Raw genomic sequence first — 27,542 nt, 5'->3', positions numbered from 1 at the left:
ATTATTTTTGTTTTCATGTTCTCCCTCTGTCTGGGTTCTCATTCTTCTCAAGGCCTTTATCATAGATTAATGCAATCTTACAAAAGTATTTTACTTGAATTTATCCCTTATTGGCCTAGAACCTTTAAGATGGTTCTGAAAATTTCTGGGGGAAAATGTAAAGCGCGAATTGTAAAATCTCGGATTGAAATAAGGCTTGAGCATTTGGCTGGGCCAGCTTAGGTGATAGACAGGCCCCAGGTCATCAAGCATTGAGTTGCGCTAAAGGTGGGTTCCCAGTAAAAGGGAAGTAATCGACTTTGCATGATATAGCCATCTACCTTACCCAGGCCTCATACCTGGTTATACCCCTATACACTGGGCCCTCTATTCATTCACCAGTGTAGCTCCAGGAAGTTTGTACAGCTACTGTGTTTGAGAAACACTGAGCTGGATCATGCACCTTGTTTGGATAAAGCTTTGTCTTTGGAGGCTTAACAGAAGTCGGTCTTGGTTTAATTCAAGCCACAGGTCAGATAGAAACATCTATGCAACTCTAAAAAAATGGACAGTTGTAAAATTATCTTGTTTTCTATTCTAAAACAGGCAATCAGGTCTCATTTGCTTGGTTGAGAGTCAGAATTCACTCTCATTTCTTACCAGTGATCAGACTACTCAAATAATAGGAGAGGAGAATAATGTATTAATTCATCATGACACAAGGAGAGCAGAAAGAATACAACAAACCCAAGGTATATTGCTCCTTCTTGTTTCTTAAACAGATTTCAGAAGGCCCCAGTTGCTGTTCCTCTCCAGCGATGTCCCTGTTGCTCATTTCCGATCCCTGTGTGGCCAAGCACTTTTCCTCCTGTTGTCAGAGCGGACCATAGGTAGAGTTTGGAACTGACGGGCTGGTATTTATCATTTCATTTGCTGGGACACTCCTTAAAGCCTAGATAGATTTTCTTCTCATACTTGACACATTGGAGTCGAAAATTGACTTTGAAAAGAACAGCGATGTGATTTCCTTGCTGCTGTGCCTTTTCTTGGCTGTGAAAGCCTTTCTCTGCTCCTCCCCACCTGTGGGGGCCTTCTCACCTGTCAAGGCTCAGCCAGGATGCTCCCTCCTCCTGATGCCCTCCTGCTGTCATTCACCAGAAATTAACCTTCCCTCCTCTGCATCCTGCTGCCTCATGATACCTGTTACTGAGTTACTCCTTCAGGATTAACTATAACTGTTCAGCTGTCCATTCCTGTGATAAGCTAAGATGCTCCTGAGGTAGGTAAGGTGACCAGTTTCAGTTTGCTGGGAACAAGAGATTTCCTAGCAGCAAACCTGGGTGGCTGTCCCCTTCAGAGACCATACAGAATTATCCTTTTTAAATCTTATTCCAATGAGAATTATGCACAGGAGCTCACTGAATGCTTATTATTGAATTGGAGTGTTTTAGCCTAATTTTTATTGCTATGAAAATACCTAAGACTGAGTATTGTATAAAGAAAGACGTTTATGTAGGTCACAGTTTTAGAGGTTCAAGGTGCTGGTGCTGGCTCCACTTCTGGTGAGATTCTCGTGGCAAATGGCATGGTGTTGGGAGTGGCTGGGAAAGAGCTCGTGGTGAGATCAGAAGCCAGACTCGCTCTTTTATAACAATCCTCTTGCAAGAACTAACCAGGGTCCCCCCAAAACAAAATCAATTTCCTTTCAAGGGCAGCAGTCCCAGTGACCTAATTACCTTACACCTACTCATCACTTAAAAGTTCTGACATCTCCCAACATCACACAGAACTAACTTCAACATGAACCCTTGGAAACAACATCCAAACCCTAGCACCATGTTTTCCTATAGGATAGACATCCCCAGCCGTTTTCCTTCTCTCTCTTACCTGCTATGGCAGATCCCCAACCTTCTGTGCTCTTTGCAGTCTTCCTAGGTGTCCCCAGGATGCCTGACAGGGTCCAAACAAAAGTTCACTTCCCCTGCTACCCAGGGATCACTGCAAACACTGCATTCCCTGCTTGCAATGCTAACCAAAGTTGTTGGCACTCACCAAGGCCACAGAGGCTGCCACCACCACCATACCTGCCACCGGCACCTCCACTGTGCCAGCATTTATTCCCCTGGCTTTGGCTCCCAACACCCCTCAGTTCTGAAAAGAAAGCGACTCGGATTTTAGTAGCTCCATTTCTTCCTAAAACTCGCGTGAGAGTTCCCAAGAAGGAGCTGGGGTGCAGGACAGGCTCTGGGATGGGCATCATTCCCACAATCTCTACCCCTTTGACTAATGAGATATTGTTACTGAGCCTGATTCCTCCTTAAGATAGTGGTTCAGAACGGAGGCCATTTTGCAGCTTCCCAAACTGGGACTGCTGGTAAGGTCTGGAGATTTTTAGTTGTCACAACTGGGTTGGGGTGATGCTACTGGCAAGCTGTTGGCAAGGGCCAGGGACATGGGGGAACATCCTGTAATGCACAGGAAAGCCCCAACCACAGTAGGGAATTACCAGACTGTCCATGGTGCTGAGTTAGAGAAACCCCTATTAGGATGAGTTGTCCCCTAAGAGCATACCCCCTCCTCCAAATGGATCTGAGATCAGTGGGTGTCCAGTCCCCCAGATCTGCCCAGCCACACCTGACTGATTTCCATCTCAGGAATCAGGTGGAACCATCCTTCCCAGTTTGCATTTGGGATTTTATTGAAGCTTCCTCTGCCCTGCATCTGGCCACACAACTCTCTCAGCTTAACGGTGGAGTCCTGGACAGCAAGACCTGAGCTGTCACATCTCTCATACTGCTAAGGTGACCTGGGCAGATGCGAACCAGGCTGGTCCTTGGGAAAACTGCCTTATGCTCCAGCTGCCTCCATAGCATGGGACAGGTCCTTGGAACTGGTTTCTCACCTCCACATGAAGGACTGAACGAGGGTCCCTCACCCCTCCTCTGGGGCAGTGTGCAGATTAATAACAGAACACAAAGACCATGAGGTGCTTTGAGCCTCTTGGGAATGAGAAGCATAGGTGTATAAAAGTGACTGCAATCCATGTTCTGACTGAAAATCCATCTTAATTAGTCTGAACAATCTGTGCTAAAATATCCTGGGGGGAGAAGAACTGCTATTTTCCAGAAAAAAAAAAAAAAGATAAGGTCTTTATGAAACAGAAACAAAATGTGCAGCTTCCAGGTTAAGATACGGGAATGTCCAGTGGAGCCGTGGGGTGAGCAGAAGCAGAAGTCAGTATGGAGCCCTCCCGCACAGGGGCCCTGGAGGCCGCAGCTCCTGAGACGATCCTGAAGGCTTTGCATGCAGCTCTGCTCTGCATCTTGGAAGACATGCTCAGAGTCATGGAAGTCACCTAGGGGGATCCAGGCAGCCTGTGCCCAGGTGAAAATAATGCACAGCACAAAGCCAGGAGTCTGTCTAGGCTGTGGATGGCGCTTTCCTTCCTCTCATCTGTCCTACTTAAGTTTTGAACCTTTCCCTCCAAAACAAAGACACAGCCACATATAGCATCACCCCACCTTCTCTCTCTCTCTCTCTCTCTCTCTCTCTCACTGTCTTTCTCACACACATCTTTCTAGGGGATGGAGTCGAGTGAGAATGGTTTTGGAAAACAGCATCAGACAGGGAGCCTGGTGTCTGCTCAGGGCCAGCCTGTGTTCCTCTGAGTAGTAGGTGAAGCACTTGAGAAGGACACACACGTCTTGCTCATGTTTTAGGATTTCCTGATGGGGTGTTCGGCGCGTGGTGTGTTGTCCACAAGCGGTTGTTGAGTGTGTGGAGGAAAGAACAGGCGAATGCTGATGGGCCTGGAGGGAGACTGCTCAGCAAATTCTGCTTGGCCTTTTCTGAAAGCCTCACTTGGTCAGGAAGTGTCAAGGTCACTTTTCTTAAAAACAGGAAGTGCCTTGAATGGATTTTAAAATGCCAGAGAGGAACACAACAAAGACGTTACTGGAAAACTGAGAATGATTTTTTTGTTTGTTTTTGTTTTGGGTTCTGGGGATTGAACCCAGGGCGCTGTACCAGTGAGCTACATCCTTAGTCCTTATTTTTTTTGAGACAGACGAAGTTGCCCAGGCTGGCCTTGAACTTGAGGTCCTCCTGCCCCAGCCTCCTCAGTGGCTGGGATTAGGGCATGCACCATAGTGCCCTGTGTGGATGCATAACGTGGGCATTTTCCAACTGCACACATAATTCTGAAGCACGTTTTTTCCTGTGCTTGGCCCTGTGTGCACGCCTTTCTTCCACCCTGGCAAAGGAACTTCAAGCATTATCGGGCACATTTGCCAAAGGGATCTTTTTTGTACAGAGACTTTTTGTTGGTCGGTGAAGATTCAGTCAGCAGAGACCGTGGCTACAAGGGAGCTCTCACTTTTGAAGCACGCAGTCGCACCCAGGCCTATTCCTAGTTCCTCACCTGCTTTTGAGATCTCCACAGTCACTCTGAAATCCCAAGACAGCACCTTCCTTTCTTCACAGGAAAGAAACAGAATTCTCAGACCCAAGCCTGCCGCCAAGGTGGGCCTGCATGCCTCTTGCCCAGTTCAGCATTTATGTGTGTATATATATACAAATATACACACATTTACACCCGTGTATGTATGGAGTAAACCTTGAGCCGAAGAGCTTTTGGGTGGAGGTACACAAGGAAAGAAGCTAGAATGTTTACAAACATTCTAGTCTTGTCTTCTTAGAGGTTAGCTTTTTGTCTGCAACACAGAATCCTTATCTTTTGTACTCTGAAGACTTCTTATAGGGTTAAGAACCCCATGTGACACAGTGTGGCCCCAGTGGGATTAAGCATTTGGCAATTTGGACCTATCGTGCTTTGCATCTGAGTTTTGATTTGTCAGATCTGCATATTTAAATTTCCTTGTTTTCCTAGTAAGATAAATGCAAATTCTGGAAATGTGGATGGCAAACTAGAACTGACTTGGTTTCCCATCCCTTCTCTTTTGGAAGTTTACTTAGTGGCCTTCAAACCCTTTTGTTCTTTACCAAAAAAAAAAAAAAAAAAAAGAAGAAGAAGAAGAAGTAGTAGTATTTGTGCCTTGCCTGTTGATGTGAAAACAGGAAACAGACATCCTTTTGTCTTCCAGGGAGATGTGTATCCAGCAGGATGGAAGAATTCACCTCACTGTTGTTTACTTTGGGAAAGAAGAAATGAATGAAGTCAAAGGGATACTCGAAAACACTTCCAAGTGAGTACCCGTCTGGAGCTGGGACCAGGAGTCATGGTAACCGAGCTCACAAATACACACCCCACGCTGAAACTTCTGCTTAGTTTTATTTTCCTTAACACTGGGCAAACTGGGAGACTGATCGCTGGCCAGGTATAGGGAAACTCAGAGCCCTCCTTCCCCAGGAGGCCACCCCGTCTGACACTGGTCTTTATCAGGCAGGGGTGAGGACTTTGGCAGAGGAGATGAACTATACTGAGCAGCAGAGTGGGGAGCGTGGGCTTCTGTGAGTTGCAGCATGTCTGGAGGTGGACACTCTGCACCACAGATTCAGAACTTGCACTGTGCAGAGCAGGATTTAGGGAGAGCTCAGCTGTGCACCAAGCTCTGTCTCTGCCCTGGCTTAGAAGGCCACGGTGATATCTGTGCTCAGAGGTTGCCTGTGTAGCAAGCGGTCTCACCCTTTGCCTTCCACTTCTTACGCATTCAGAGATGTTAAGGGGAAGCCAGAGGGATGGCAGGGTTCTTTATTAAACCTACTCAGTCGAACAGAAATGGTTTAACCAAAACCTTAAGAGCTAGGTTGTGTATTTACATTTCGCTGATCAGTTGCAGGGGGAATACCTGTATTCCAGAGCAGCATGTTTTAGTCAGCTTTCCTGCCACTGTGACCAAAAGACCTGACAAGGAAGTTTATTTGGGGGCTCACAGTCTCAGAGATCTCAGTCCATAGATGACTGGCTCCATGGCTGTGGGCTTAGGGTGTGGCAGAACATCATGGCAGAAGAGTGTGGCAGGGGAAAGCAGCTCAGGACATGGTACCAGGAAGCAGAGAGAGACTTCTCCTCTCACTAGGAAACAAAATATGTACCCCAAAGGCGCGCCCCCAAGGGACCCACCTCCTCCAGCCACACCCCACCTGCCCACAGTTACCTCCCAGTGAATCCTTTGAGGACATTCATGCATTGATTGGGTTAAAACTCATAACCCACTCATTCCACCTCCAAACTTTCTTATTTTGTCTCACACATGAGCTTTTGGGGACACCTCATATCTAAACCATACAAATGGATTTTTTCACTAACAAAATAAATGGCATCATGTACCAATGGCACTACCATGCTCCCCTTTGATTGGTCACTGAGGTTTGTAGGGCTTAGTTGAGTGATTGTGCAAGTAGTTTCTACAAATACATGAAGCTTTGAGGGTGGTCAGCAGTACTCAGTGTCAGAAATAGTCTGAATAGGTCCACCTTGCTTAGATATAATCAAGACCCTCTGTTATTACTGGTAAATGGTCACATGATAATGGATATGGAAGGATAAGATTGCAGGATTGAGAGCATTTAGTGTTGATTTTCATGCTTGTTAGTAGTTTTGTATTAAAGGACACAATATCAGAATGCTAATTAGAGTTCTTCAAACATTCTAAAGCAAAGGACACCAACTATAGCTCAAAGGTCAAATTTGGCCACCTGTTTTTGTGAAGTTTTAAAAGAATACAGGCACATTCGGTTTGTTTACATATTATTTATGGCTGCTTTGCAGTACAACTGCAGGCAGAATTGAGTAGTTATAACCAAAACTATTAAAAAACATAAACCATTTACTATATGGTCCTTTACAGGAAAAATTTGCTGACCCCTAAAGCAACAGGGGTTTTTAAGATTATAAAAGTAGTTAACAGCCTAAAGTTAAGGTCCATGTTTCAAGACGATCAAATAGAAGAAAATAATTGAATATCCTATATGAAAGTAAAATAGAAATCTCTATACTCCAACGAGTTACAATATCCTTCTCATCTCTGCTTAGGAATGAAGAGCATAAATGATAGAATTCTTGTCCTCTGCCCAGTAGCTAGGTTTCAACATCTCTGCCAAAATCCATTCCTAGACATGGGTTCTTTTAAGTTTCCCAGGTGATTCAAATGTGCATCCTGGACTGGGAACCACTCCAGGGGAAGGAAGTGCTGTACCTGGGGCCACACCCTTCACTGCAGCCAGCTGCCCCATTCCAGTGTATTATAAGTAGCTCTTAAGGTGACTCTGCAGTGCAGCCAGCAACGACAAGGTCTGTCCTATGAGGTCTGGCACCTTTTCAGCACATCAAAGAGTGTTCAGACATTTTCTGATGGTTACACTTAGTCTGTTGAATATGTAGAAGGCTCGTTTCAACACGGTATGGGAAATGCCCGTTCCAGTGACTAGAATGCTTAAATACTTGTATCAAGGGATTTTTCTCCGTGCCAAGTTACCCAGCAAACAGAATTCTCAACCAGAAGGTTGCTTGGTGAACAAAGAATGCACAGAATCAGAACAAGAGAAGTGAATTCATTTGAATGGTAGGGATGGTTTGTCCAAAACTTTAGAAAACATCCAGAGATCAGTTTACGCCATACAAAGAACTTTGGATGAAAGACAGAGTTGGTTGGTACTTTAAAGTAATGAATGCTACACAAACTTTTGCAAAATTAATTTGAGCCTCATTTTTTCTGTGTTCATATCCTATTGCTGTGGATAGTTGAAGTCTCGTGTAGATGATTTGGGGTGTATCTCCATGATGTTGGATTGATCAGATGATTTTCATGGGAATCCCCAGAGCTCTGGGCAGTTGCACCAAACTCCACCTTCCAGATGAATCTTGCAAACTGGCTCTGGCATTTAACCTCATCTTTACCACTTAGCACTCTCCAGCCAAACTGGGGGTCTAGAGCACCCCTTTATCCTCACTCCCATTAATTTCCTCTTGAGATTCCCTCCACCCTCTTTTCCATGTATTCAAACCTCCCTGCCCTGCCATCCCCACCAAAGCCCCATCACAGAGCTTTCCCTAAGTCCCAGTTCTCTCCTCCCTGACCATCCTCACTTTCAGCACCTCTTCTATTTGGCACCTGGCATAGGATGCTAAATACATTTCTTTTTATTCCCCTAACTTTGCAATTAGATAATAAGCTGCTCAATAAATGATAGCATGTCATGCCTCTTGGTAACGCCAACATTGAGTGCATTGCCACACATAGAAAATGTTTTGTTCAAGGGCAGAAGAATGTCAGTTAATTAGCAAATTTGGACAAATTGAAATCTTTATGTAAACTTAATATGGGAGGCTTTAAGAACATTTATATTTCTCTTAAGGTGCTAAAATTTTTGTTCGATGGTAATTTCTTTTTGAATAATAATAGCATCATTATTAGTTGCATGAATTATTTAATATTCACAGCAACCTTTTAAGATGGATGCTGTTATTAGCCCTGTTTTGTGGGTGAGGAGACTGGGGCTTGCAGAGGTTATTACTCAGCTGTCACCCCTGGCACATGGGAAAGCCTAGAGTTGAACCTCATCAGTAAAGGCCAGGACTCTCAGTCTTTACATAGCATCAAATTTTCACTCCTAGGTGCCCCCTCCTAAAACCCATAATTATTAGTTGAAGGTAATAAGATTTGTAATCAGAGTAAATGAAATTTATTTTATTTGGAGATTGGTATTGTGATTAAACTGTTCTAAATCCAGCTAAATGCATACATTTTAAGAATATCTAAAAATAAAACCTTGTTTAATGACTACTTTGCAGTGTTTTAGACTCTGTCTCTTCCTAGGCTTATACTTCCTCAAATGAGTTCTACATTTCAGTTGATTGCGATAGATGAGTGTTTTGCAAACTCTGGTTTGTAATTCATTAGAGGATTGTGAAATTGATTTCGTGGGATATGTCCAATGTTTTTAAAAAGTGAAATAGAATACGATAGAAAATATCAGAATGAATCACAGGTCATAAGGACACATATTGTTTCGTGGAATTTTGATTTCAGTGAACAGTCCTGTGTGTGTGTGTGTGTGTGTGTGTGTGTGTGTGGTCACGTGCGTGCATGAACTGCATTACGATATATGACATATTCCTATGTGAGGACTGTGACTAAAATGTGCATAAGCTTCTTCTATAGAAAACAATACATATCAGTTCTCAGTATGCAATTCTTAATCTATGAATTTTTATCATCTTCAGATTATTTCAGATGAAAACTGAGCTCATTGGTTCTCATATATTTTGGCATAATGGGTGGTACTTTTTAAAATGCGGATTCCTAGGATTCCACTCCAGAAATTCTGAGCCACTAGGCTTGAGATGAAACCCAAGAGTTAACTCTTTGAATTGGTTCCATGTGTGATGCTTTGTGGTCTGTGGGATACAAAGACTGGGCTAGGTGTATATTTGGTTGGAGCTAACAGGAAATTCTTAAAAAAAAATGATAACTTATAGATAAATTAGCATGGGTTGACCTTTAACACATTGCAAGTTCATCTTTGTCCAGCCATGAGGTTGCAAAGGCATCTTCCAGAGGAATCACATGAGCAACTGAGGTACTAGAAATTAGACTGCTCTGCCACTGTGAGCATAATATCCTGTTGGTTTGTTGTGGTTTGGGGGGACCTTGACATAGTGTGCAAGGCCCTTTGAAGCAATTTATTTGACAAATACCCCCAGGAAAATTTCATCCGACATCCTGGAAGAAAATTTGGAAGAGAAGTTTTTTCTTTTTTATCACTAAAATTTGAGCAGTATCTTTTTTTTAAAGTTTTTCTTAAATAGTGAATATTTAGGTAAGAATCATCTACTAAAATGAAACAAGCTGCACAGTGCATCTCTCCTAAGCAGACAGAGTCCTGGGCTCTGAGAAACAGGCAGGGGTTAGTATTGATTCAGGCACCATCTCAGGCCTGTGGTCAGCTCTCCTGGCTCTGCCGGAAGGTGCCAGACATGATTCTGCCTGGTGTAGCAGCTCTATGGATCTCTGCCAGCATTCCCAGTTGTTCTTTGAAGGACCTAAGCATGACATATATATCATAGAATTGTGGCAATGTTAAATCTTCCAAGTGTGATTATTATATTTTTAGAATGTTATAAAGGAGAGCATCCTGGGTCTTGGAAGGTATGTGTCTTTGAAGATGAAGTCATCATGATATCTGTGACTAACTCTCAAATAGTTCAGAAGAAAAGCAAGCAAATGTGAAATGTGAACCCTTGGTGAATCTAGGGGAAGGGGAAGTGTATTAATTATAATTATAATATTCTTGAAACTTTTCTGAAGGTTTAGAATTTTTCCAAGTAAAAATTTGGTAAAATAAAGTACCAAAAAAAAAAAAAGGCAAGCTATTAAGTTTATGCAATGAATTATAAAACAGCAGTTAAAAGAAGAAGGGTGAATCGGCAGAGAATGGAGAAGTGAAGCTCTCCACAAACATGCTCCTCCATAAACAGCAACGTTGAATGGGTTTTTATAAAAGTAGTAAAAATCTACTTTTTCAGAACTTTGCAAATTAACTGCAGCTTGCAGCAATCTGGAGAGTGCTTATCCAAGAAAGATGGCTGAATTTCAGGGTGAAAGGGAGCTGTGTGGACCTTTCCATTGCCCCATTCCCATCCCCTTCCTCCAGTTCTGTGGTGACCTTGAAATCCAACAGACCACAAGCACAGGAAGCAGGGGTCCAGATGGGGCTGGAGAGTCCTTAAAGTATCAGCTAGAGAACCGGCATCATCTGAACTGTCTGGGGCTCCCTGGAAGGCCCCATTCACAAGGTGGTCTTTATTGGACTCACTCAGAAATCTTCCAGCACAAAATGCCTTTTCTCAGGTGGACAGTGAGGGGTATTTGTTAAAAACTATTACTGTAAGTGTTTAATTTTGTGGCTGCCCGAGGTGGTGGACTACAGACTAACCAAAAATGTAAAGCTGAGGAATGAGATGCCACCAGGGTTTTGAAAAGTGCCAACCCCATTTCTGAATCTTGGATCTGTGTTTCAGAAAGACCTGAGCAGGTCCCAGGCTCTCACTTGGGGCTGAACTTGGGGCTCTGTGCAGACAGAGCTGAGTTTGAAGATGTACACCGAATTTATCAGCAAAGATTGGGAGAATTGTTGGCTCTAGCATTGAAGGAATATTTTGTCCAATCATAGAATTAGTTTAGGAAACTCACTAACCAAACAAACAACAGCTAACCTGGGGGAAGGGGGAGATTCTGATTGCCAGGGTCGCTCCTACATTATACTTAAACTGTCCAGTTTTTAACACAAATTATGAGGCATAGAGATACAAGAAACTAGGGCATGTGCACAGGGGGAAAAATCAATCATTAGAAATTGTCCCTCAGAAAGCTGGGGGATTGTACTTACTTTCATACTTTCAATCAGATGCACAAAATGTGTTCCAAGAAGTAACAGAAATCACATTTAAAGAACTAAAGAAAAGAGCACCTTTTCTCACCAAATAGGGGATATCAATAAAGAGGTATAAATGATTATATATATATATATATATATATATATATATATATATAAAATTCTGGAGAGAGTTGAAAAGTGCCATAAATAAAATGAAAAATTCACTAAGCAGGGTGGTGCTCAACTGCAGTTTTGAAGAAACAGAAGAAAAAAAATCAATAACATTAAGATAGGTCAACTGAGATGGCCCAGTCTAGAAAAACAGAAAGAAAAAAGAATGAAGAAAATGAACAGATCTCAGAGACTTATGGGATACTATAAGCACAGAAATCAGAGGGAAAAAAATCATACAAATATTTGAAGGAATAATGGCCAATGTTTTTTCAAAATTGATGAAAAGCATTACTTTATACATCCGAGAACCATGACAAACTCCAAATCGAATAAACTCAAAGAAATCCACACTGGACATATCATCATCAAACTATTGAAAGGTCAGAAAGGAAAAACATCTTGAAGGCAAGCGAGAAGCAACTGGCCACACCAGGGATCCTTGATAAGACAGACTAGTAGTTAATTTTGGTGAAGATATGGAGACACATGGAAGCCAGAGGTGGGGTGGCATATCCAAAGTCCCGAAGGAAAAAACTGTCATACGATAATTCTTTCATTACTAGAAAGAACCACCCTTCAAAACATAAAGGAGAAATTAAGACATTCCTACATAAACAAAAACTAGACACTATCACTCATGAACCTGCCCTGTAAGAAATACCAAGAAGAGTCGTTGGGGCTGAAATAAAAGGACACGGGCAGCAATTCAAATCCACATGAATTACTAAAGAACGCCACTGTCAGTCACCACGGGGTAAACATAGAAGGCGATAGAACATCTTTTTTATTTGTGTCTCTTTTTCTGCTGATTGAAAAGATTTAAATCATTTATTTCATAAAGTAAAAAATTATATAATTTATATTGAAGGACACATAATGAATTAAGATGAAATTTTGAATACAATAGCAGCCCAGAAGAAGGAAATGGGATCTTGTGTACTATTAAGTGAAATTAAGCATATTTTCAAGGAAAAGAGAGAGAGAGAGAGAGAGAGAGAGAGAGAGAGAGAGAGAGAGAACCTGACTATACCTGTAACAAGTAAATGAATTGATTTAATTTAAAAATTTCTACAAAAAAAAGAAAGGTCCAAATTATTTTACTGCTGATTTCTACCAACTGTTTAAAGAACTAACATCAATTCTCCACAAAGAACTAACATCAATTCTCCACAAGCTCTTTAAAAAAATATAGAACACTTCCCAACATATTCTATGAGGCATGAATTATCCTGAAACCCTAACAAGTCAAAGATTTCTCAAGAAATGAAAACTACAAACCAATATCCTTTGTGAATAAAAATGCAAAAATTCTAATTAAAACTGAATTTAGCAATGTACAAAGAGGATTATATGCAATGACCAAGTGAGTTTATCCCAGTAACATGAGATTAGCTTACTATGTTAAAAAAAAAAAAAATCCATGTCAATGGATGGATTACCATAAAAATAAACTAAAAGACAAAAACTATGTGGCTATCTCAGTACACATGGCAAAACCACTTGACGGAAGTCTAACACTCTCTCATGATAAAAACACTCAGTAAACTAGGAGTAGAAGAGAATTTCTCCCACCTGTTAAAGGGATGGACAAGAACACTTGTCTATAAAAGTTTCATCAATGAAAAACTGAAAGCTTTCTGCATGAGATCAGAAACCAGGAAAGATATCTGCTTTCATTAATGTTCAACGTTTTACTGGAAGGTTTAGCCAGAACAATTGGGGAAGAAAAAGAAAGACATTTAGACCAAAAAGGGAGAAGTAAAATTCTCTCTATTCACACAGTACATGATCTCTTTCTAATACAGAAAATTATAAGAAATCCATAAAAATGTGTTAGAGCTAATAATATCAACAATGTTGTATGTACAGGATCAGCATTAAAAAGTTGATTGTATTTCTATACAGTAGCAATAAACAACTTGAAAGTTAAATTAGGATAATAATTGTATTTCTAAATGTAAGAAGCTTTATCTGTAAAACTCTTAGAAGAAAACACAGATATAAACATTCGTCACTTTAGGCACTTTTCTCATAGATATGACATCTACAGAACCGAAACAAGTAAAAGAACAAGAAGATAAATTGAAGTTTATCAAAATTAAAAACTTTTGTGCAACTCTGCAAGTGAAAAAACAGTATCAATAGTGTTATTTGAAAATGTTTGCAAATCATAATCTGCTAAGGGTCTAATATTCAGAATATAAGACAGAACATTTATAATTCAACAGTTAAAAGTCAAATGACCCAATTTTTAAAATGCGCAAAAGATTTGAGTGGACATTTATCCAAATGGCTAGGAAGCATGTGAGAAGCTGGTGACTATCATTTGTCATTAGAGGAATGCAAGCCAAATCACAATGTAAATCATACTCTCTAGGATGTCTAAAATCCCAAATCCAGACAATCACAAGAGTCGCTAAAGAGGTAGAAGAATTAGAATTCTTGTCCACTGCTGGTAGGAATATAAATGTACTTTGGGAAATTATTTGTCAGTACTTTAAATGGTTAGACAGAATTATCATCTGACCCTGCAGTTCCATTCACAGATACATGCCAAATTAATTGAAAAAAGATATTCAAACAAATAACTGCACATGAATATTCACAGCAGCATTAATCACAGTATGCAAAAGGTGGAAACAACACATGTGTCTATCATCTGATGAGTAGATAAAACATTGGTAGATCCATACAATGGAATATTATCCAGCCATAAAAGGAGTGAAATGCTGATCTGTGCTTCAGTGTGGCTCAACCTCAAAACCATTATAGTCAATGAAAGAAGCCAGACACAAAAGGTCAATAATATATGGTTCCATTTATGTGAAATATCATCACAGAAATAGAAAGGAGAGTAGTAGCTGTCAGGGACTGGAGATGCAGGGAAAGGGAAAATGACTGCTTAATGGGAATGGGCTTTCCTTTTGGGGTGATAACGTGTTGGAACATTTGGAAGGTTGTACAACATGTAATGAATGTCTCTGAGTCTGCACACTTGAAAATGGTTCATTATATCATTTGAATTTCATCTCAATAAAATATATACATAAAATGTTCACATGCATACACACATACACACGTGTGCACACATACATAGATACATGGTTTCTGATCAGACAGTGACTCTTATTCCTTATGTGCTGGATGTGAGAAGGATCTGACTGTGACACTGTTCACACAGCTGATTGCCAGAGTTCATTCAGTTGATCTGGCCATCTAGATGGTGTCTCCTTCCTCTCTCACTCCTCCATGTGCATCCCTCCCAAGCTCTGTCCAAGAGAATGATCTTCCCTGGCACTCCTTACATGCCCCAGCAGAGCTAGGTGCTCCTGTACTCTGCGAAATGGAATAGGATACATTGCTGGACAGCAGCTGATCAAGATCAGAAAGGAAAGAGTATGGTGCCCACTGGATGCCAGATGCTGTGCTGGGCAGCTTGAGGAAAGACCCAGGCTCAGGTATACATGCGGTGATGTGCAGGGCAGGGAAGCCTGCGTCATCAGGGCAGACTCCAAGAAAGGAGAGAGGAATTGTATATCCACATCTTGCAGAGCACAAGAGAGGCTGCAGATTCGGGAACTGTGTCTGCAGGAGCTGAGGTCCCCTCAAGGGCCCCAGAAGCAGAGATGAAAGACTGTGTCCTCCTGGAGATTGCAGCCTGAGGTTACAGCCTGGGTTCTGTGAGATTGTTGTCCCACACCCTCAATGAGACTGCCCCTCGTGGAAGGGGGTGAATCCGAGTGATTGGAAAGAAAGCTTCACTCTCTTCTGTTCACAATTGCTCCCGCACCCTGGAGCAGAAGCACGAAGGTTGGTGTTGCGTTCACCCTCCATTTTTCAAAGAAAACTCCATGGCAGAGGTCTCCTATCAGACCTTTGAATCTTGTAATTTTTCTGGGCATCAGCAAATTTGTTTGGCACCTGCCGAAGCTGGTTTTGCTTTCCCCATTCCAAACAAAATAAACAAAAAATTATATGCATATGGTGAAAAAGAAAAGGCAGCATTTGGCCTGAAAGAAGGCGAATCTAATTAGCTGCAGCCTGCATTGCAGCCACTATAAGGTTCAGGCACATTCACTTGCTCTTCCTAATGGACTGTGGCCCATTTGCCTGTGAAATTTTAGAGCCAGTGGAAAGGCAAACATGAGTTCCCTAAAGAAGCTTGCTAAGACTGGCATGCACGAGCTCAGGATCTAGGGAATTCTAATTGGCGAAAGTGCTTACTGTGAAAAACTGAGTGATAACATGTTTGGTTTTAAATTCTTCACTATATTCAGGTGTCTTCAGTAGGTAGAGTTCATAAAACATTTTGATATTTAGAGCTATAAGGTTTAAAATTAAAAATTATACATTGGACGGAATACTTGTTTCTATGCACATTTTTAAAATGTGCCTTTTATTTTTTTTAAGGGCTATTTTGAGAAGTGTCACATTAAGACAGTTTTTTTGCAGTTGTGGGAAAAAGTATGTATTTGAGTAAATCATATTAGATAGCAAGATCTTTTATCATTTTTAACCCAGCAATTCTGGGAAATGCAAGTCAATTAGGGAAATTAAATCTCCAGTAGAAACAGTAGCTTTAAAATGCATAAAAATGACTGTAACCAAGGAGTCCCCACACACTAGATTTTATTATATTAAAGAAAGGAATTGCGTGGGACATTCAAGAGTTGCATCAGTTAATAATGTAATTCAAGAAGAAAAGAAGAAATAATTATGAGCAAGTCATGAGGTCTTTTAAAATTGTGTACTCAGATTCATAATACAAAATTACATAATATGAAAGGTAGCGTCCACCATGATAGATGCTCATTTCTCATTAGGCCATAACTGCAATAGGTATGTCACTAAATATGACATTTCTTTATGAGTAAAATTAAAATATTTGGAACCAAATGGCATCTTAGCTTTCTCAGCTCTGTTTTTCTGTTGTTTCCATATTTTCCATCTTCTTAGAGCTAGCATTTGGGCCTGTCCTGCAGAATCCATTGACCACAGTATCTTTCTGATGTGGATTGTGGGCTTGTACAAAACGTAGGGGACTCTGGTGGCCCCCTGAGTTGTGTGCACTTTCCTGGGAAGAGGTAGGCACCTCCTTCCAGACAGATCTGAAATGTGCCTTGGTATTTTCCTGGTGCTCATCTCTTTGTTCGCCCAGTGTTTATGGATCATCCCCCATGTCCCTGTGTGTGCCATTAACTACATGGTGCTGGGTAATCTCTGAAGATGGGGAAAAAAGGAAATGAGGCCGTTCGTGCCCTGGAAGGGTTTGGAGTCGAGAGCATCCCAGACGTTCTCCTACAAGCAAAGGCACAAGAAGGCAGCAAGACACGAGGCAGGGGGCGGGGGGGGGGGGGGACAAAAGTCCTGGGGGCGGGGAGAGGGCACTTCAGTTGCAGTGAGGTCTGAGAGAGGTGGTGACTCCTGATGTGGGCCTTAGAGATGAGTGTGATTGTCACGGGAGTGGGTGAAAAAGCCTGTTGCGGGGGAGGGAACACGGAGCAAGGACAGGAGGCCCAGCCAAGCCCACTCCTTGGCAACTGGTCTATGGTGAGCCTCTATCTACTCCTGACTGGTCCCTGTGGTTGGGGGAACAGAAGACCATGGTACAGTGCCTACCTCTGAACCATGATGGTCTGCACTGGGAGTGTAGCCTCAGGACTGTGTTGTGCTCATCCCCAAACCCACTCCACCACACTTGCTTGGGAAAATCAGTGTTTTGAGCTGAAATGTGTCACTGCTTTGGCATGCCTGTTAATACCCTGTTAAGTAGGGAGCGCTCTGGTCTAGAGAGGCAGTCCCCCACATGATGAGCAGCGTATCTAGATGAAGATCACGGGCCCCACTGACGGGTAAGAGCCACCTCCTCCCCATCCTGTTGCAGCTGTGTCTCAGAGGCCCACGATTGGAGCTAAGTTTGAGGAGGGGTCCCACTTCCAGGCCAGAAGGTTTGAGGATGTATTTATCTCTCTGCTCTGGGAAAGAAAGGAAGTTGAGCTGCTCTGATTATTCTCCTTCTGTTCCCAGCTCAGCCCTCTTTCTTTAAGAGTGTTTGATAAATATCAGGGGCCTGGCCCAATGGCAAGGAGGGGCTCCTGCAGGTTATTGGCTAGTTAAAAGCAGCATGGGTTGAGGAAGCACAAGGGAAACTCGTGCCATTATCCCCAGTAGGGTCTAGAGGCCTGATGGCCTGACAGTCATGTGGCTCACACGGAGCTAGCGCTCAGGGGCCTTTCCAGCACCTGTGACTGGCTTGTAGTGCTTCCCACGCCAGCAATGACTCTGTCCACACCCTGCCTCCTGTGTGCGCTTTCATCCAGCCTCCCAGTCAGGGCTTGGTGAGTTGTCAGGGCTTCAGACAGGAGCCAGCTCACATCCAGGCTGCCAGGCCAGCAATCACGTGGCACTCTGCGACCTGGCCACGTTGCATGGGGTGGTTGAGGGGGCCGAGCAGAGCCACAGGGCACAGAGCACTGCGGGGCACAGGGGATGGTTAGAGGCTGCCAGTGCCACATGCACACTGGCCTCACAAGTCCCCGGGGAAACAATTCATGGGACAGAGGGGGCCTGTCCTGGGGCTGTCCCATTTCATATTTGTCCTGATGGAGGGCGCTGCAGTGAATATGTGCCCAGAGAGTGGATTAAAATGCACATTCGGAATGGGCCATGCCACGAAAATAACACAGGTTGTCTCATCCTCGTAGAGAGATGGACTGGACAGAAAGGAAGCAAAGTGCCTTTTGGTTGGGCCAGAGCAAGTGCTCCCCAGCACCTACTTCCCTGAATTCTCTTTCTCTGGAAGCAGTAGATTGAAGCACAGAGGTTGATGTTAAAAAAAAAGTTTTTAATTAATTAAGGCCATTCAAATCTTAGGTGCCATGAATTCTCCCTTCCCTTTCCCAGTCACTGTGATTGTGATTGTCCTGCAAGTCCTGGATCCTTTTGCTACCATGGAGCAGAGAGTACAGAGCAGCGTTTATTAGCAGCAGCTCGAGCCAGAGTTTGGGGAACTTTTGTGCAGAAGAAGCCATGTTAATTTATGTGTTGGGTGAGCATCTATACCAGGTCACCAGTCCCTACTCGAACTTGGTGGCACTCAGCCGTCTACTGTTCATTTTCCTCTCTGTCACCCACAGGCTGGTTGTATCTTTAGCACTGTGAGCTCATTTTCAAATGTTGCCTTGTCGTCTTCATTGTTTAATGTGATTTAACTTCCCCCAAATATGTTACACATCGGTACACATGGACTGTAGACTGTTTAGGGAGGGAAATCCTGATGCTGCGGTTCTTTTAATGCAGCTTATTTATTGATTGGTTAATTGATAAAAATTATTTATTGATTGATTGATTGATATCAGGGATGGAACCCAGGGGTGCTTTGCCACTAAGCTATAACCCCAACCCTTTATTTATTTATTTGTTTTATTCTGAGACAGGGTCTCGATTTAGGGCCTCACTAAGTTGCTAAGCCTGGCCTCGAACTTGCGATCCTCCTACCTTAGCTTCTCAAGTCGATGGGATTACAGGTGTGCGCCTCCACATGGGGCTAATGCAGCAAATGAAGGAGCAACATGCCTCTTGCCTTTGCAAAAGTTGCTTGCTATCATTCAAATAAAATGCATTTTTTGTATTTGAAATCTCTTGTGACAGATTCTATAAATGCTCCTGGAGGAGGTATTTGAATTATGAGCTCATTCATTGTGTTTGAAAATGTCAGTGTTCTCTGCTCTGCAGATTAGCTACCAGACCTCCCTGAAGTTAAGGGAGCAGAAGTTCCAAAGAGCATAAACTTAGAAACAAATGAAAAAAAAAAAAAAGACCTATTACAGGATGCTAAAGCAAGACAGGCCCCAGGCTGGACAAAAAGTAATTTCCAGACCTGGTTGGACACTCTTAGATGAACAGATGAAAATCCAGTCTTCCCTGGAAGTTGGTTGTGCTGACTTCTGGAAGCTGGGGTGGTAGAAACCCCAGCAGACATGAAGCTGGCTGCCAGGCCTTCACACCACCTGTGTGTCTTTGGAGACAGGGATGTGACTCTGTCTTTAACAGTGCTAGACCTAATACTGAGAAGGCTGTGGAGCCCAACTACGGTGCTACTCACAGAAAATATGGACTGAGGTCCCGTATCCAGATAAAAGGTTAAATATAAAGTTCTAAGAGGAGGAGAGTCCCTCAAACATAGAGCAGGGCTGAATTGAATGCAGAATTAAGGAAAAAGAAAACTTGGAGGCTAAAGGGACCTTGCAGCTCTGAACCTGCTGGATTTTGTAATAAGGAAACTGAGGAAAGAAAGACGAAGTGACTGGCCTTTAATAAATTAGAGGCAGATCAGGGCTCAGAACCATTTATATATCCACACGTTTATTCACAGATGTCTGTTGAACGTCAGGTGGGAACCAGGCACGGCTCCAGGCCCTCAGTCCAGGTTTCCTGACTCACGGAGGAGGGCTCTTTCCACCATGAGGCCTTCTGCCCTGATCTCAATCTGAAATGCCGTGTCTGGCATCAGACTCAGACAAGGCTGGGCCCACAGATTCCTGAGATAAAAATCCAAGCCCTGCTCAGATCTGAAAGAAGATGGTAACTCCAAGAAGGAGAAGCAGAACTGGTTTCACTGATAAGATGACCAGATATGAGTACAACTGAGCATCGGAAGCACGCTTATGACTCTGTATTTGTGTTGACCTTTAACCAGGAGAGTGACTTCGAATAGAGACTTTTTTAAAAAATGGAACTTGGCTTCCATACCTTTTAACTCTGTCAAGATTAGAGAGAAATAGGAAGGATGGTATAATTAACTTCCAAGTACTTATCATCCTGCTTCCACAATTATCATTCCTCTTAAAAAAAAAAAAAAAGATTAGAGAGAAATTGGGGAATGGTGGGCCTGGTAGGGAGGGTGAGGAGTTGGGGAAGGGAAATCCATTATGAAAGAAGGGGTGGTGTTGGCATGAAGAGGGGGACCCGCCAAATGCCAGGCCCTGCGCACACAGAACTGGAAGGTGGGCCCCTCCTTCCTGGAGGGAGTCAGTCCCTGTCCTGCTTTACACTAAATGGTGAATTCTGTTTTGCTCGACATATGCCTCTTCCAAAGGTTCTCCTGTGCCTGGATAAGAACAGCAAACTGAAGAACCACCTTGGCTTCCCCACCTGGGCCTGGGAATCCTCTGGAGCTAATGACAGCGCTGCTTCCAGAGTGCCTTGTGCTCTGGGCAACATTTATCTGATAACTAATAACTCTGTGAGGCAGTCAAGGGAGGTGTTATTATTCCCACTTTGCAGATGAGGCAACCGAGATTCAGGAAGATTAATGGGCTTTCCTGCCTCTCAGAGCTCAAGTGCCGGAGGTCTGAGGCCGTCCCAGTCTTCTGACTCCAAGATGCGATTGTTTTCCGCCATCCTCTACTGCTTTACCTGAGGGTGGGGAAGGAATCCAAGTTTCAGTCTGTTTGGGGACAGATACACATCAAGAATATTTTGCCTAGCTCCTGGATTTAAATGCAGATGAGAAGATGCCAGGAGGGGCCCATTCCATGGTAATTTAATTTCCTCGGCTGAGTAGATTCATTTGGGTGACTGAGGAAGCATGGAGATTTCCCATGGGGCGTGTTTGTAGTTTCGCTGGTTCAGGCTTTCTCCTTCACAAAAAAATCGTCAGTAGTGATGACAGCACAGTTTTCAACGTGGGGAAATTGCCAGACACACAAGAGAGGGGAAAAAAATCAAGTTAAAAGTTTGCTAGGTGTTCTTGGTCCTCTCCATCCCAATGGTTCCACTGAGTCTGTACCTGCCTGGGTGGTCCCTCCCTGCACCCTTCGGGTTACAGAAGAAACAGGGTAAGAGGTGGATGGTCCTGGCCATGTTTTTTTCCCCTGGGAATTCTGTCAGCCTGTGGGGAAGACTGGGTGTGGGAACGTCTGTCCCTGATTGTCCCTTCACCTTCCCTTCTAGAGCCGCCAACTTCAGGAACTTCACCTTCATCCAGCTGAATGGAGAGTTTTCCCGGGGAAAGGGACTGGATGTGGGAGCCCGCTTCTGGAAGGGAAGCAACGTCCTGCTGTTTTTCTGTGACGTGGACATCTACTTCACCTCTGAATTCCTCAACACATGCAGGCTGAACACACAGCCAGGTGTGGCCCTCTCCCCCAGGTGCCATGCTCTGCAGCTCACTCTGATGTCCTGCCTCACCAGGCTCATTTTACCCCAGGGACACAGAAAGGGACAGTCATCTGGTTTGGTCTCTTCTTGGGTGCCACATGGCAGGCCTGGCAGACACCATAATTCTGGGACTGAGTCCAGAGTTGGTTTGTGTAACCCCGTATCCATGTTCTACTGGGAGGTCAGCCTTAGTGGCCATCACAGGGGAAGGTGTGGTGAGAAGGTCAGGGACTGTTCCAATCCAAAGGGAAAAGGACATCTGTGGGCAGATACCAAGGCAGAAGGGGCTGTGAGCAGAAGGAGCCCACATTATGAAAATTATTTCAATAGACTTTGCTTGGGCAGGACTGATAATCAGCTAAGAATTATTGGCATGGCCATATTGGTTGTTAAAATATAGAAACTCTTCCTACTTTGGGGAAGATTTCCTGTATTTCCTATACATTGGTAAAGAGCAACTACTCTGAGCTCTCTACCCCCTGCTGCCCTGTCACCCCAGGCTCCCCGGCAATCCTGGAGAATGCCCTGGATCCAGCCATCAAAGGGTTAATATTTGCCAAGCAGGGGAACCAGGACTCTTTTTCCATATCCACCTCCTTGGTGGGTACCCAGTGCCAGAGCCACAGGCTCTGGAGATCTTGAACATTATCCCTGCTCTGGGAGGGCAGAAATGTTTGAGCATCTGATTGACAGGTCTACCTGGGCTGTGCTTGTCAGATCTATTTAGAGTTGAGAGAAGAGAAAAAAGAAAAGTGGGTGCAGATATCCAGGACGTCCCAGAGGCTGAATGTCAATGAATCTGTCCCTTTAAGCAAATGCTTGTTTTCTGGTTTGCAGGGAAGAAGGTATTTTACCCAGTCCTTTTCAGCCAGTACAATCCTGGCATAATCTACGGCCATCACGATGCAGTCCCTCCCCTGGAACAGCAGCTGGTGAGTAATTACCCTGCGGATCCGTTTGTGCGGCTGCTTTGTGGCTTTCATTACCAGGGGTGCCTGACCGTGAGGAAAGGTTAGTGGAGATCTGTGGATGGATTTCCTCAGTAGTTTTTAAGTTGAGCAGATGTTCTGGCCTTTACTCCCAGCGCCTTGTGGATTGAAAGTGTTTGCAGTATTTAAAAGTGGAAAATAAATAGGAACAGTACCTTACAGGAGGGTAATTTCACACCTTCATAGTTTTCTTCTATGGTTTTTGGGGAACGAGTGTTATTGCGTGGTGACTGAAGCATACTTTCTCTTTATTATTATAACATCCTGCCACATAGGAAAGGTGAGATTAATGTTTCCATTGTTAAGGTGGAAAACAGACACTGAAAAGAGGCGGCTCACAGCAGGGCACAGGGCTAGTCGGTGGGGAACGAGGGCTGAGCCAGGTCCCCAGTCCTGGGTCTTTCTCATGGCAGGACAATTCCCACATATCAGCGGACCTGGGTGGACACTGGCATCAGAGGTGTCACTGGCCAGGTGGCTTTTGAAGGAGTAGTGGAGAGACCTCTCTGCTAAGATTGCGGCTACACAGGTGATGGGCCGTGGAACCACACGGCCAGTGACTCTCGAAGCCAGATGTCATGACAGACTGCTGGTCCCTTCAGCAGAAAAGCAGCACAGGCATGGGGTGGAGGCGGGGGCAAACAGGAAGAAGATCTCCACTGAGCTTAGGCTGCCCCTCCAAGAATGCATTTCTGTTACTTTTTTCTCCTCTGATCCATGGGACATGTTCCAAAACCCCCAGTGGATGCCTGAAACCATGGGTAGTACCAGACCCTACACAGACTGTTTTCCCCTACATATACACACCTAAGATAAAGTTTGATTTATAAATCATAGTAAGAGATTAATTAATTAGCAATAGAATAATTATGACAATATACTATAATAAACATATTTATTTCTAGAATCTTCTATTTCATGTTTTTGGACTAGTATTGGCTCTGGCATTGAACCCACGAAAAGAGGTAGAGGGATGGCTTTTGTACTCTTGCTCATCCTCCCTTCAGAGAGGTGAGATATCTTGTCCTCAGCTGCATTTTAGTTGGGGCTGAATCTTTGGGCTGCTCCGACCAGGGGGTGTTCTGTTCTCCTTTGCCCTAGGTAGATCCGCCTCCTGTTGGGACAAAGCAAGTTTTTTCCCATTGAGTAACCTTGAGGGGGAAGGAAGGAAATCTGGTTCATGAACGTGACAGAGTCTCTCCTGCCCCTAGGCAAGGGGCAAGTGAATGAATTTCCATAGAAAACATGCGTGAGGTGAAATTCTTTTGGGGACTACCTCTGTGTTTAGTTTCTGCAAGTTGCAAATCTATTGTCTCCAGGCCCATCTTGTGCCCTTCACCTACCCTCCCTCCCTCCCTCCCCAGTTAACCTCTGGCAGCTGATTGTATGATCATTTCCAAAATATGGCAGCTTTGAGGATCTTCAGGCTAGACACAGATTTCTTATCCATGTCCTAGTGTGATTTCTGTGGGTTCAAGCCAGGAGACACACTAAGAGAGAGAGAGAGTACCCCATGAAACTTTAGCACCATTGTATGTCTGTTGATATAGAGTACCTTTAACCATGCTTTATACAAACAAACTATACATTTTTACTCCCCAAGAGCCAGTTCTCATCTGCTTACAAGTGAAATCTTCCCCCATCAAGACAAACTTCTCATTTTCTGTCCTGAAGAGTTTTAACCTTCTAATAAGGTTTAAGGGAAAAGTAGGGCGCAGAGTTTATTTTCTTTCAGCCAATCAGAATAAAAGTTCCTTTGGTTTCAAATGTGATTAATTCGTTAGGTCAAACTCATAAAGACCTTATTTGCTTGCAAAGGAGTTCTGCTCATTTTGCAATTTAAAGGTTTTATCCTTGTATTATTATTCCAATAGAGAAGCAGGTACAGAGGGATGTTACAGTCAGCACAGTTAAGCTGTTCTCCCAGAACCTCAGACGCAGTGGTCAAGACAGAAACAGCTCAGATTTCCTGAGTCCACCGCTAGAAGCGCTGGAATATCCTGAAGCCTTTGACATTTACTTACAGAAACATTTTGACCTCTCCCAGAGCACATGACTCTGCTATTTTGGAGTTTAATATTTGTGATCATTTAATCTGAGGAAACAGGGCACTCCAAAAGTTCCCCATCCACCAAAATAAAAATTAAGTCACCTTCTTTACCGGACATGCCATGTCTTAAGTACCTGCTGCTGCCCAAGGGCTTGGCCCAGGTGAGTCAGAAGGACTACAGCAGGTCCCTGTATTCCTAAGTGTTTGTGAGAGATCTTGCCCGGCTCCTCCTCCTGCAGAGGTCAAATGACTGAGCCAAGATTGCCCAGCTGCTAGTGACAGAGCTGAGCCCCAGGCCAGGATTTCCTTCCTCCAGTGCATTGGAAATGGATTTGCTGAGGTTCAGGATGAGAGCCGAAGTGTGAAAGCAATAGGCTGCTGACGAAAATCCCCAAGGCAAACATCAAATTGGGGGAAATCAATATAATGGAGATGGAGTGTGTGGGTGGTGAGAAGGTATAAAATAAAAACTAATGACTGGAGATAGATAAATTAGGAAAGACCTCCTCCTGGGGGTACGTTTTGGCTCAGTCTAGGAAGAAGTGGTTGCACATCCATTAACAAATCTTGATAGCCTTCCCTGGAATACCTCGATATCACAGGCCAGGGGGGACATAGGTCCAGAATGCAGCTGTAATGAAAGTTACTTATGCAAACAAGTCAACCTTTCCCAGCAGCCCTGAAAATATGACCTCGTTTGTCAATGTGTCAGTTATTACTCCTCATGGCTGTTGCCACTGTCGTTTTCTATTTTGCTTGCAGATAAAAGCAAGGAACTGAATGTATGAGGGTGCGTGTGTGCTAGACGACTTGTTTCTTCACCTTTGAGCACAGGCCATCAGGAATAAGTAATAAGTGACATCATGGGATTTTATACTAATATTTAATTTTTTGGGTTTTCGGCCACGAGATGAAACGGGCTGATGCTTTCCTGTAGAAACACCTCACTGAGAAAGGAATGACTATCGTTTAAATAAATGTTCACTTGAGACATTCCACTTTGCTGGCTCGAGCTTTGCTACTTCTTGCCTAGGTTCCTGCAGGAGCCTCCTACCACTTCTATCTTTAGATCCCGACCCTCCCCTACTCTCTAGTCTTTTCTTCACCCTCTGCCAGGGATGTGTTTCAAAAACACAGATTAATTCCATTTTTTTTTCTTTAAAAAAAAAAAAAAAAGTCTTTCATGGCATGAAGCCAGTGGTGTGCTGGTAAATGTTTAACAACCCACTCTCTGAAAAGGGGGGAAAAAGGCCCTGATGATGGTGTGTGCCAATTTCCAATGTGTAAATACTCCCACTGCGGCCTATTTCAGGGTACCAACGTGATGTCGCATGAACAGAGATCTGCGAAGGGACAGGCACAGTCCTTGGGAGCTGATCCTAGTAGCTCTAGCACACTACAAGCCTGACCCTCTCTTGGGATTAATTGTCCTCCACAAACTGACTCTAACCTGATGACAGAGAGTGTGTCTGTAACCTTGCCATCAGGCACTTGGTACCAGCAAGAGAAGCACCCAGGCCGACGCGCTGCCGAGGGCACAACTGCTCACCGTTTCTCATGTCCTCAGTGTCAGATGCAGCTTCTCTGCCCGCTGTGCAGCCACTCCCAAATTTTAAATGCAGGGACTTTGTACCATTCTGTTCAGCACAGGAAGGAGGCTGGCTCCTGCCCCCACACTCCCTCAGATTACACCCCTACCTCTCTAACTCCTTTCAAAAAGTGTTTTATGCAGACCCACACTTTAGCTTTTAAAAATTGCCTGCTGAGCACAGCACATGGAGTGCATCCTTGCAGTCTGTTTTTATTTGTTAGGGAAATACACACTCACGGAGTTAACAAAAATAATTAGCGGACGCCATTTCACAAGTCCATGCTGTGCCCGGATCAGCTCATGGGATGCTCTAGAAGGATTATTCTCACTTTGCAGATGAGGAATTTGAGGCTCAGGGAGCTTAAGACACGTGCTCAGACTCCCACAGCTGCTGAGTGACAAAAGCAGAAACTCAAGTGCCACCCTGGGTTGAGGGTGCCAGTGGCAGGGCACACACACATCCTTTGGCCTCAAAGTGCTTCAGGAGAAGAAAGAGCCCTGTTCTGGAGCTGAGAGAACCTGGGTGATCCCTAGGCAGAACGTGGCCTTGGAAGAGGCAGTTCTTTGAGGGGTTGGGGGAGGACAGATGCTGATTAAAGAAGGCTTGTGGGAAAATGGGAAATAGTGCAAACCTGGGAGGACATGGCACGGGAGCCCATTCTTAAGTGAATTTTTTGAAAGTGGTGGCTCCAGAATACCTTATTGCTCCAGCAACGGAACTGGGATTGTCCCAGCAATCCTAGCGTTGCTCTGGGCTTGCCCACCGCAGGCTGAGTGAACTTGGCCACATCATTCTACCTCCATACACAGAGGCCACAAAAAAGAGGACATTCCTGGAATCTTTTGCAATTTGATCTCTGGGCCCCAAATAATAAGGAATACACAGCACAAGGGGTATATGTGGTGGGGTATCCAACCCAGTCCTAGAAGCCGCTGCCATTCAGGGTGTCTCGTGCTCACAGAGAAGGACCTGCTACCTAAGTAACAGCAAAATGAAAATGCAGGCGCATGTCCAAAAGCATCGGGGATCTTAAGATGGCGATAGCAAGCACGCGGTCTTCCAGGTGTGGGGCCCTGTGGTTCACATGCCCATCATTCTGCCCATAGGCATTCCTGGTGAGTGCCAGGCTGGGCGACCAGCTTCGGTTCTTGGGAGACTCTCTTCGATTTGAAGGAGCTACTCTGCCTGAGTATCTGTTATTTATTTTATGTTTGGGTCCAGATTGCTTCGTGGGCAGAGGTCCAAGGCGGCACCATGAGC

General features: G+C 43.9%; 1 protein-coding gene across 3 annotated transcripts in view; it reads left to right on the top strand.

Moving 5' to 3' along the window:
* Positions 1–27,542, top strand: part of CSGALNACT1 (chondroitin sulfate N-acetylgalactosaminyltransferase 1) — a 308,877-nt gene that overhangs the window by 272,356 nt on the left and 8,979 nt on the right. For all 3 annotated transcript variants that reach the window (XM_081268974.1, XM_081268975.1, XM_081268976.1), the window contains 3 exons: positions 5,082–5,183; positions 21,445–21,623; positions 22,489–22,583. In XM_081268974.1, the coding sequence (XP_081125100.1) occupies positions 5,082–5,183; positions 21,445–21,623; positions 22,489–22,583 (376 nt within the window). The remainder of the gene's footprint in view (positions 1–5,081; positions 5,184–21,444; positions 21,624–22,488; positions 22,584–27,542) is intronic.

The sequence above is a fragment of the Spermophilus citellus genome, assembly GCF_964194105.1.
Source record: "Spermophilus citellus genome assembly, chromosome: 16".
Lineage (NCBI taxonomy): Eukaryota > Metazoa > Chordata > Mammalia > Rodentia > Sciuridae > Spermophilus > Spermophilus citellus.
The sequence above is the reverse complement of the archived record's forward strand: the minus strand, read 5'-3'. Positions and strand labels throughout refer to the sequence as shown.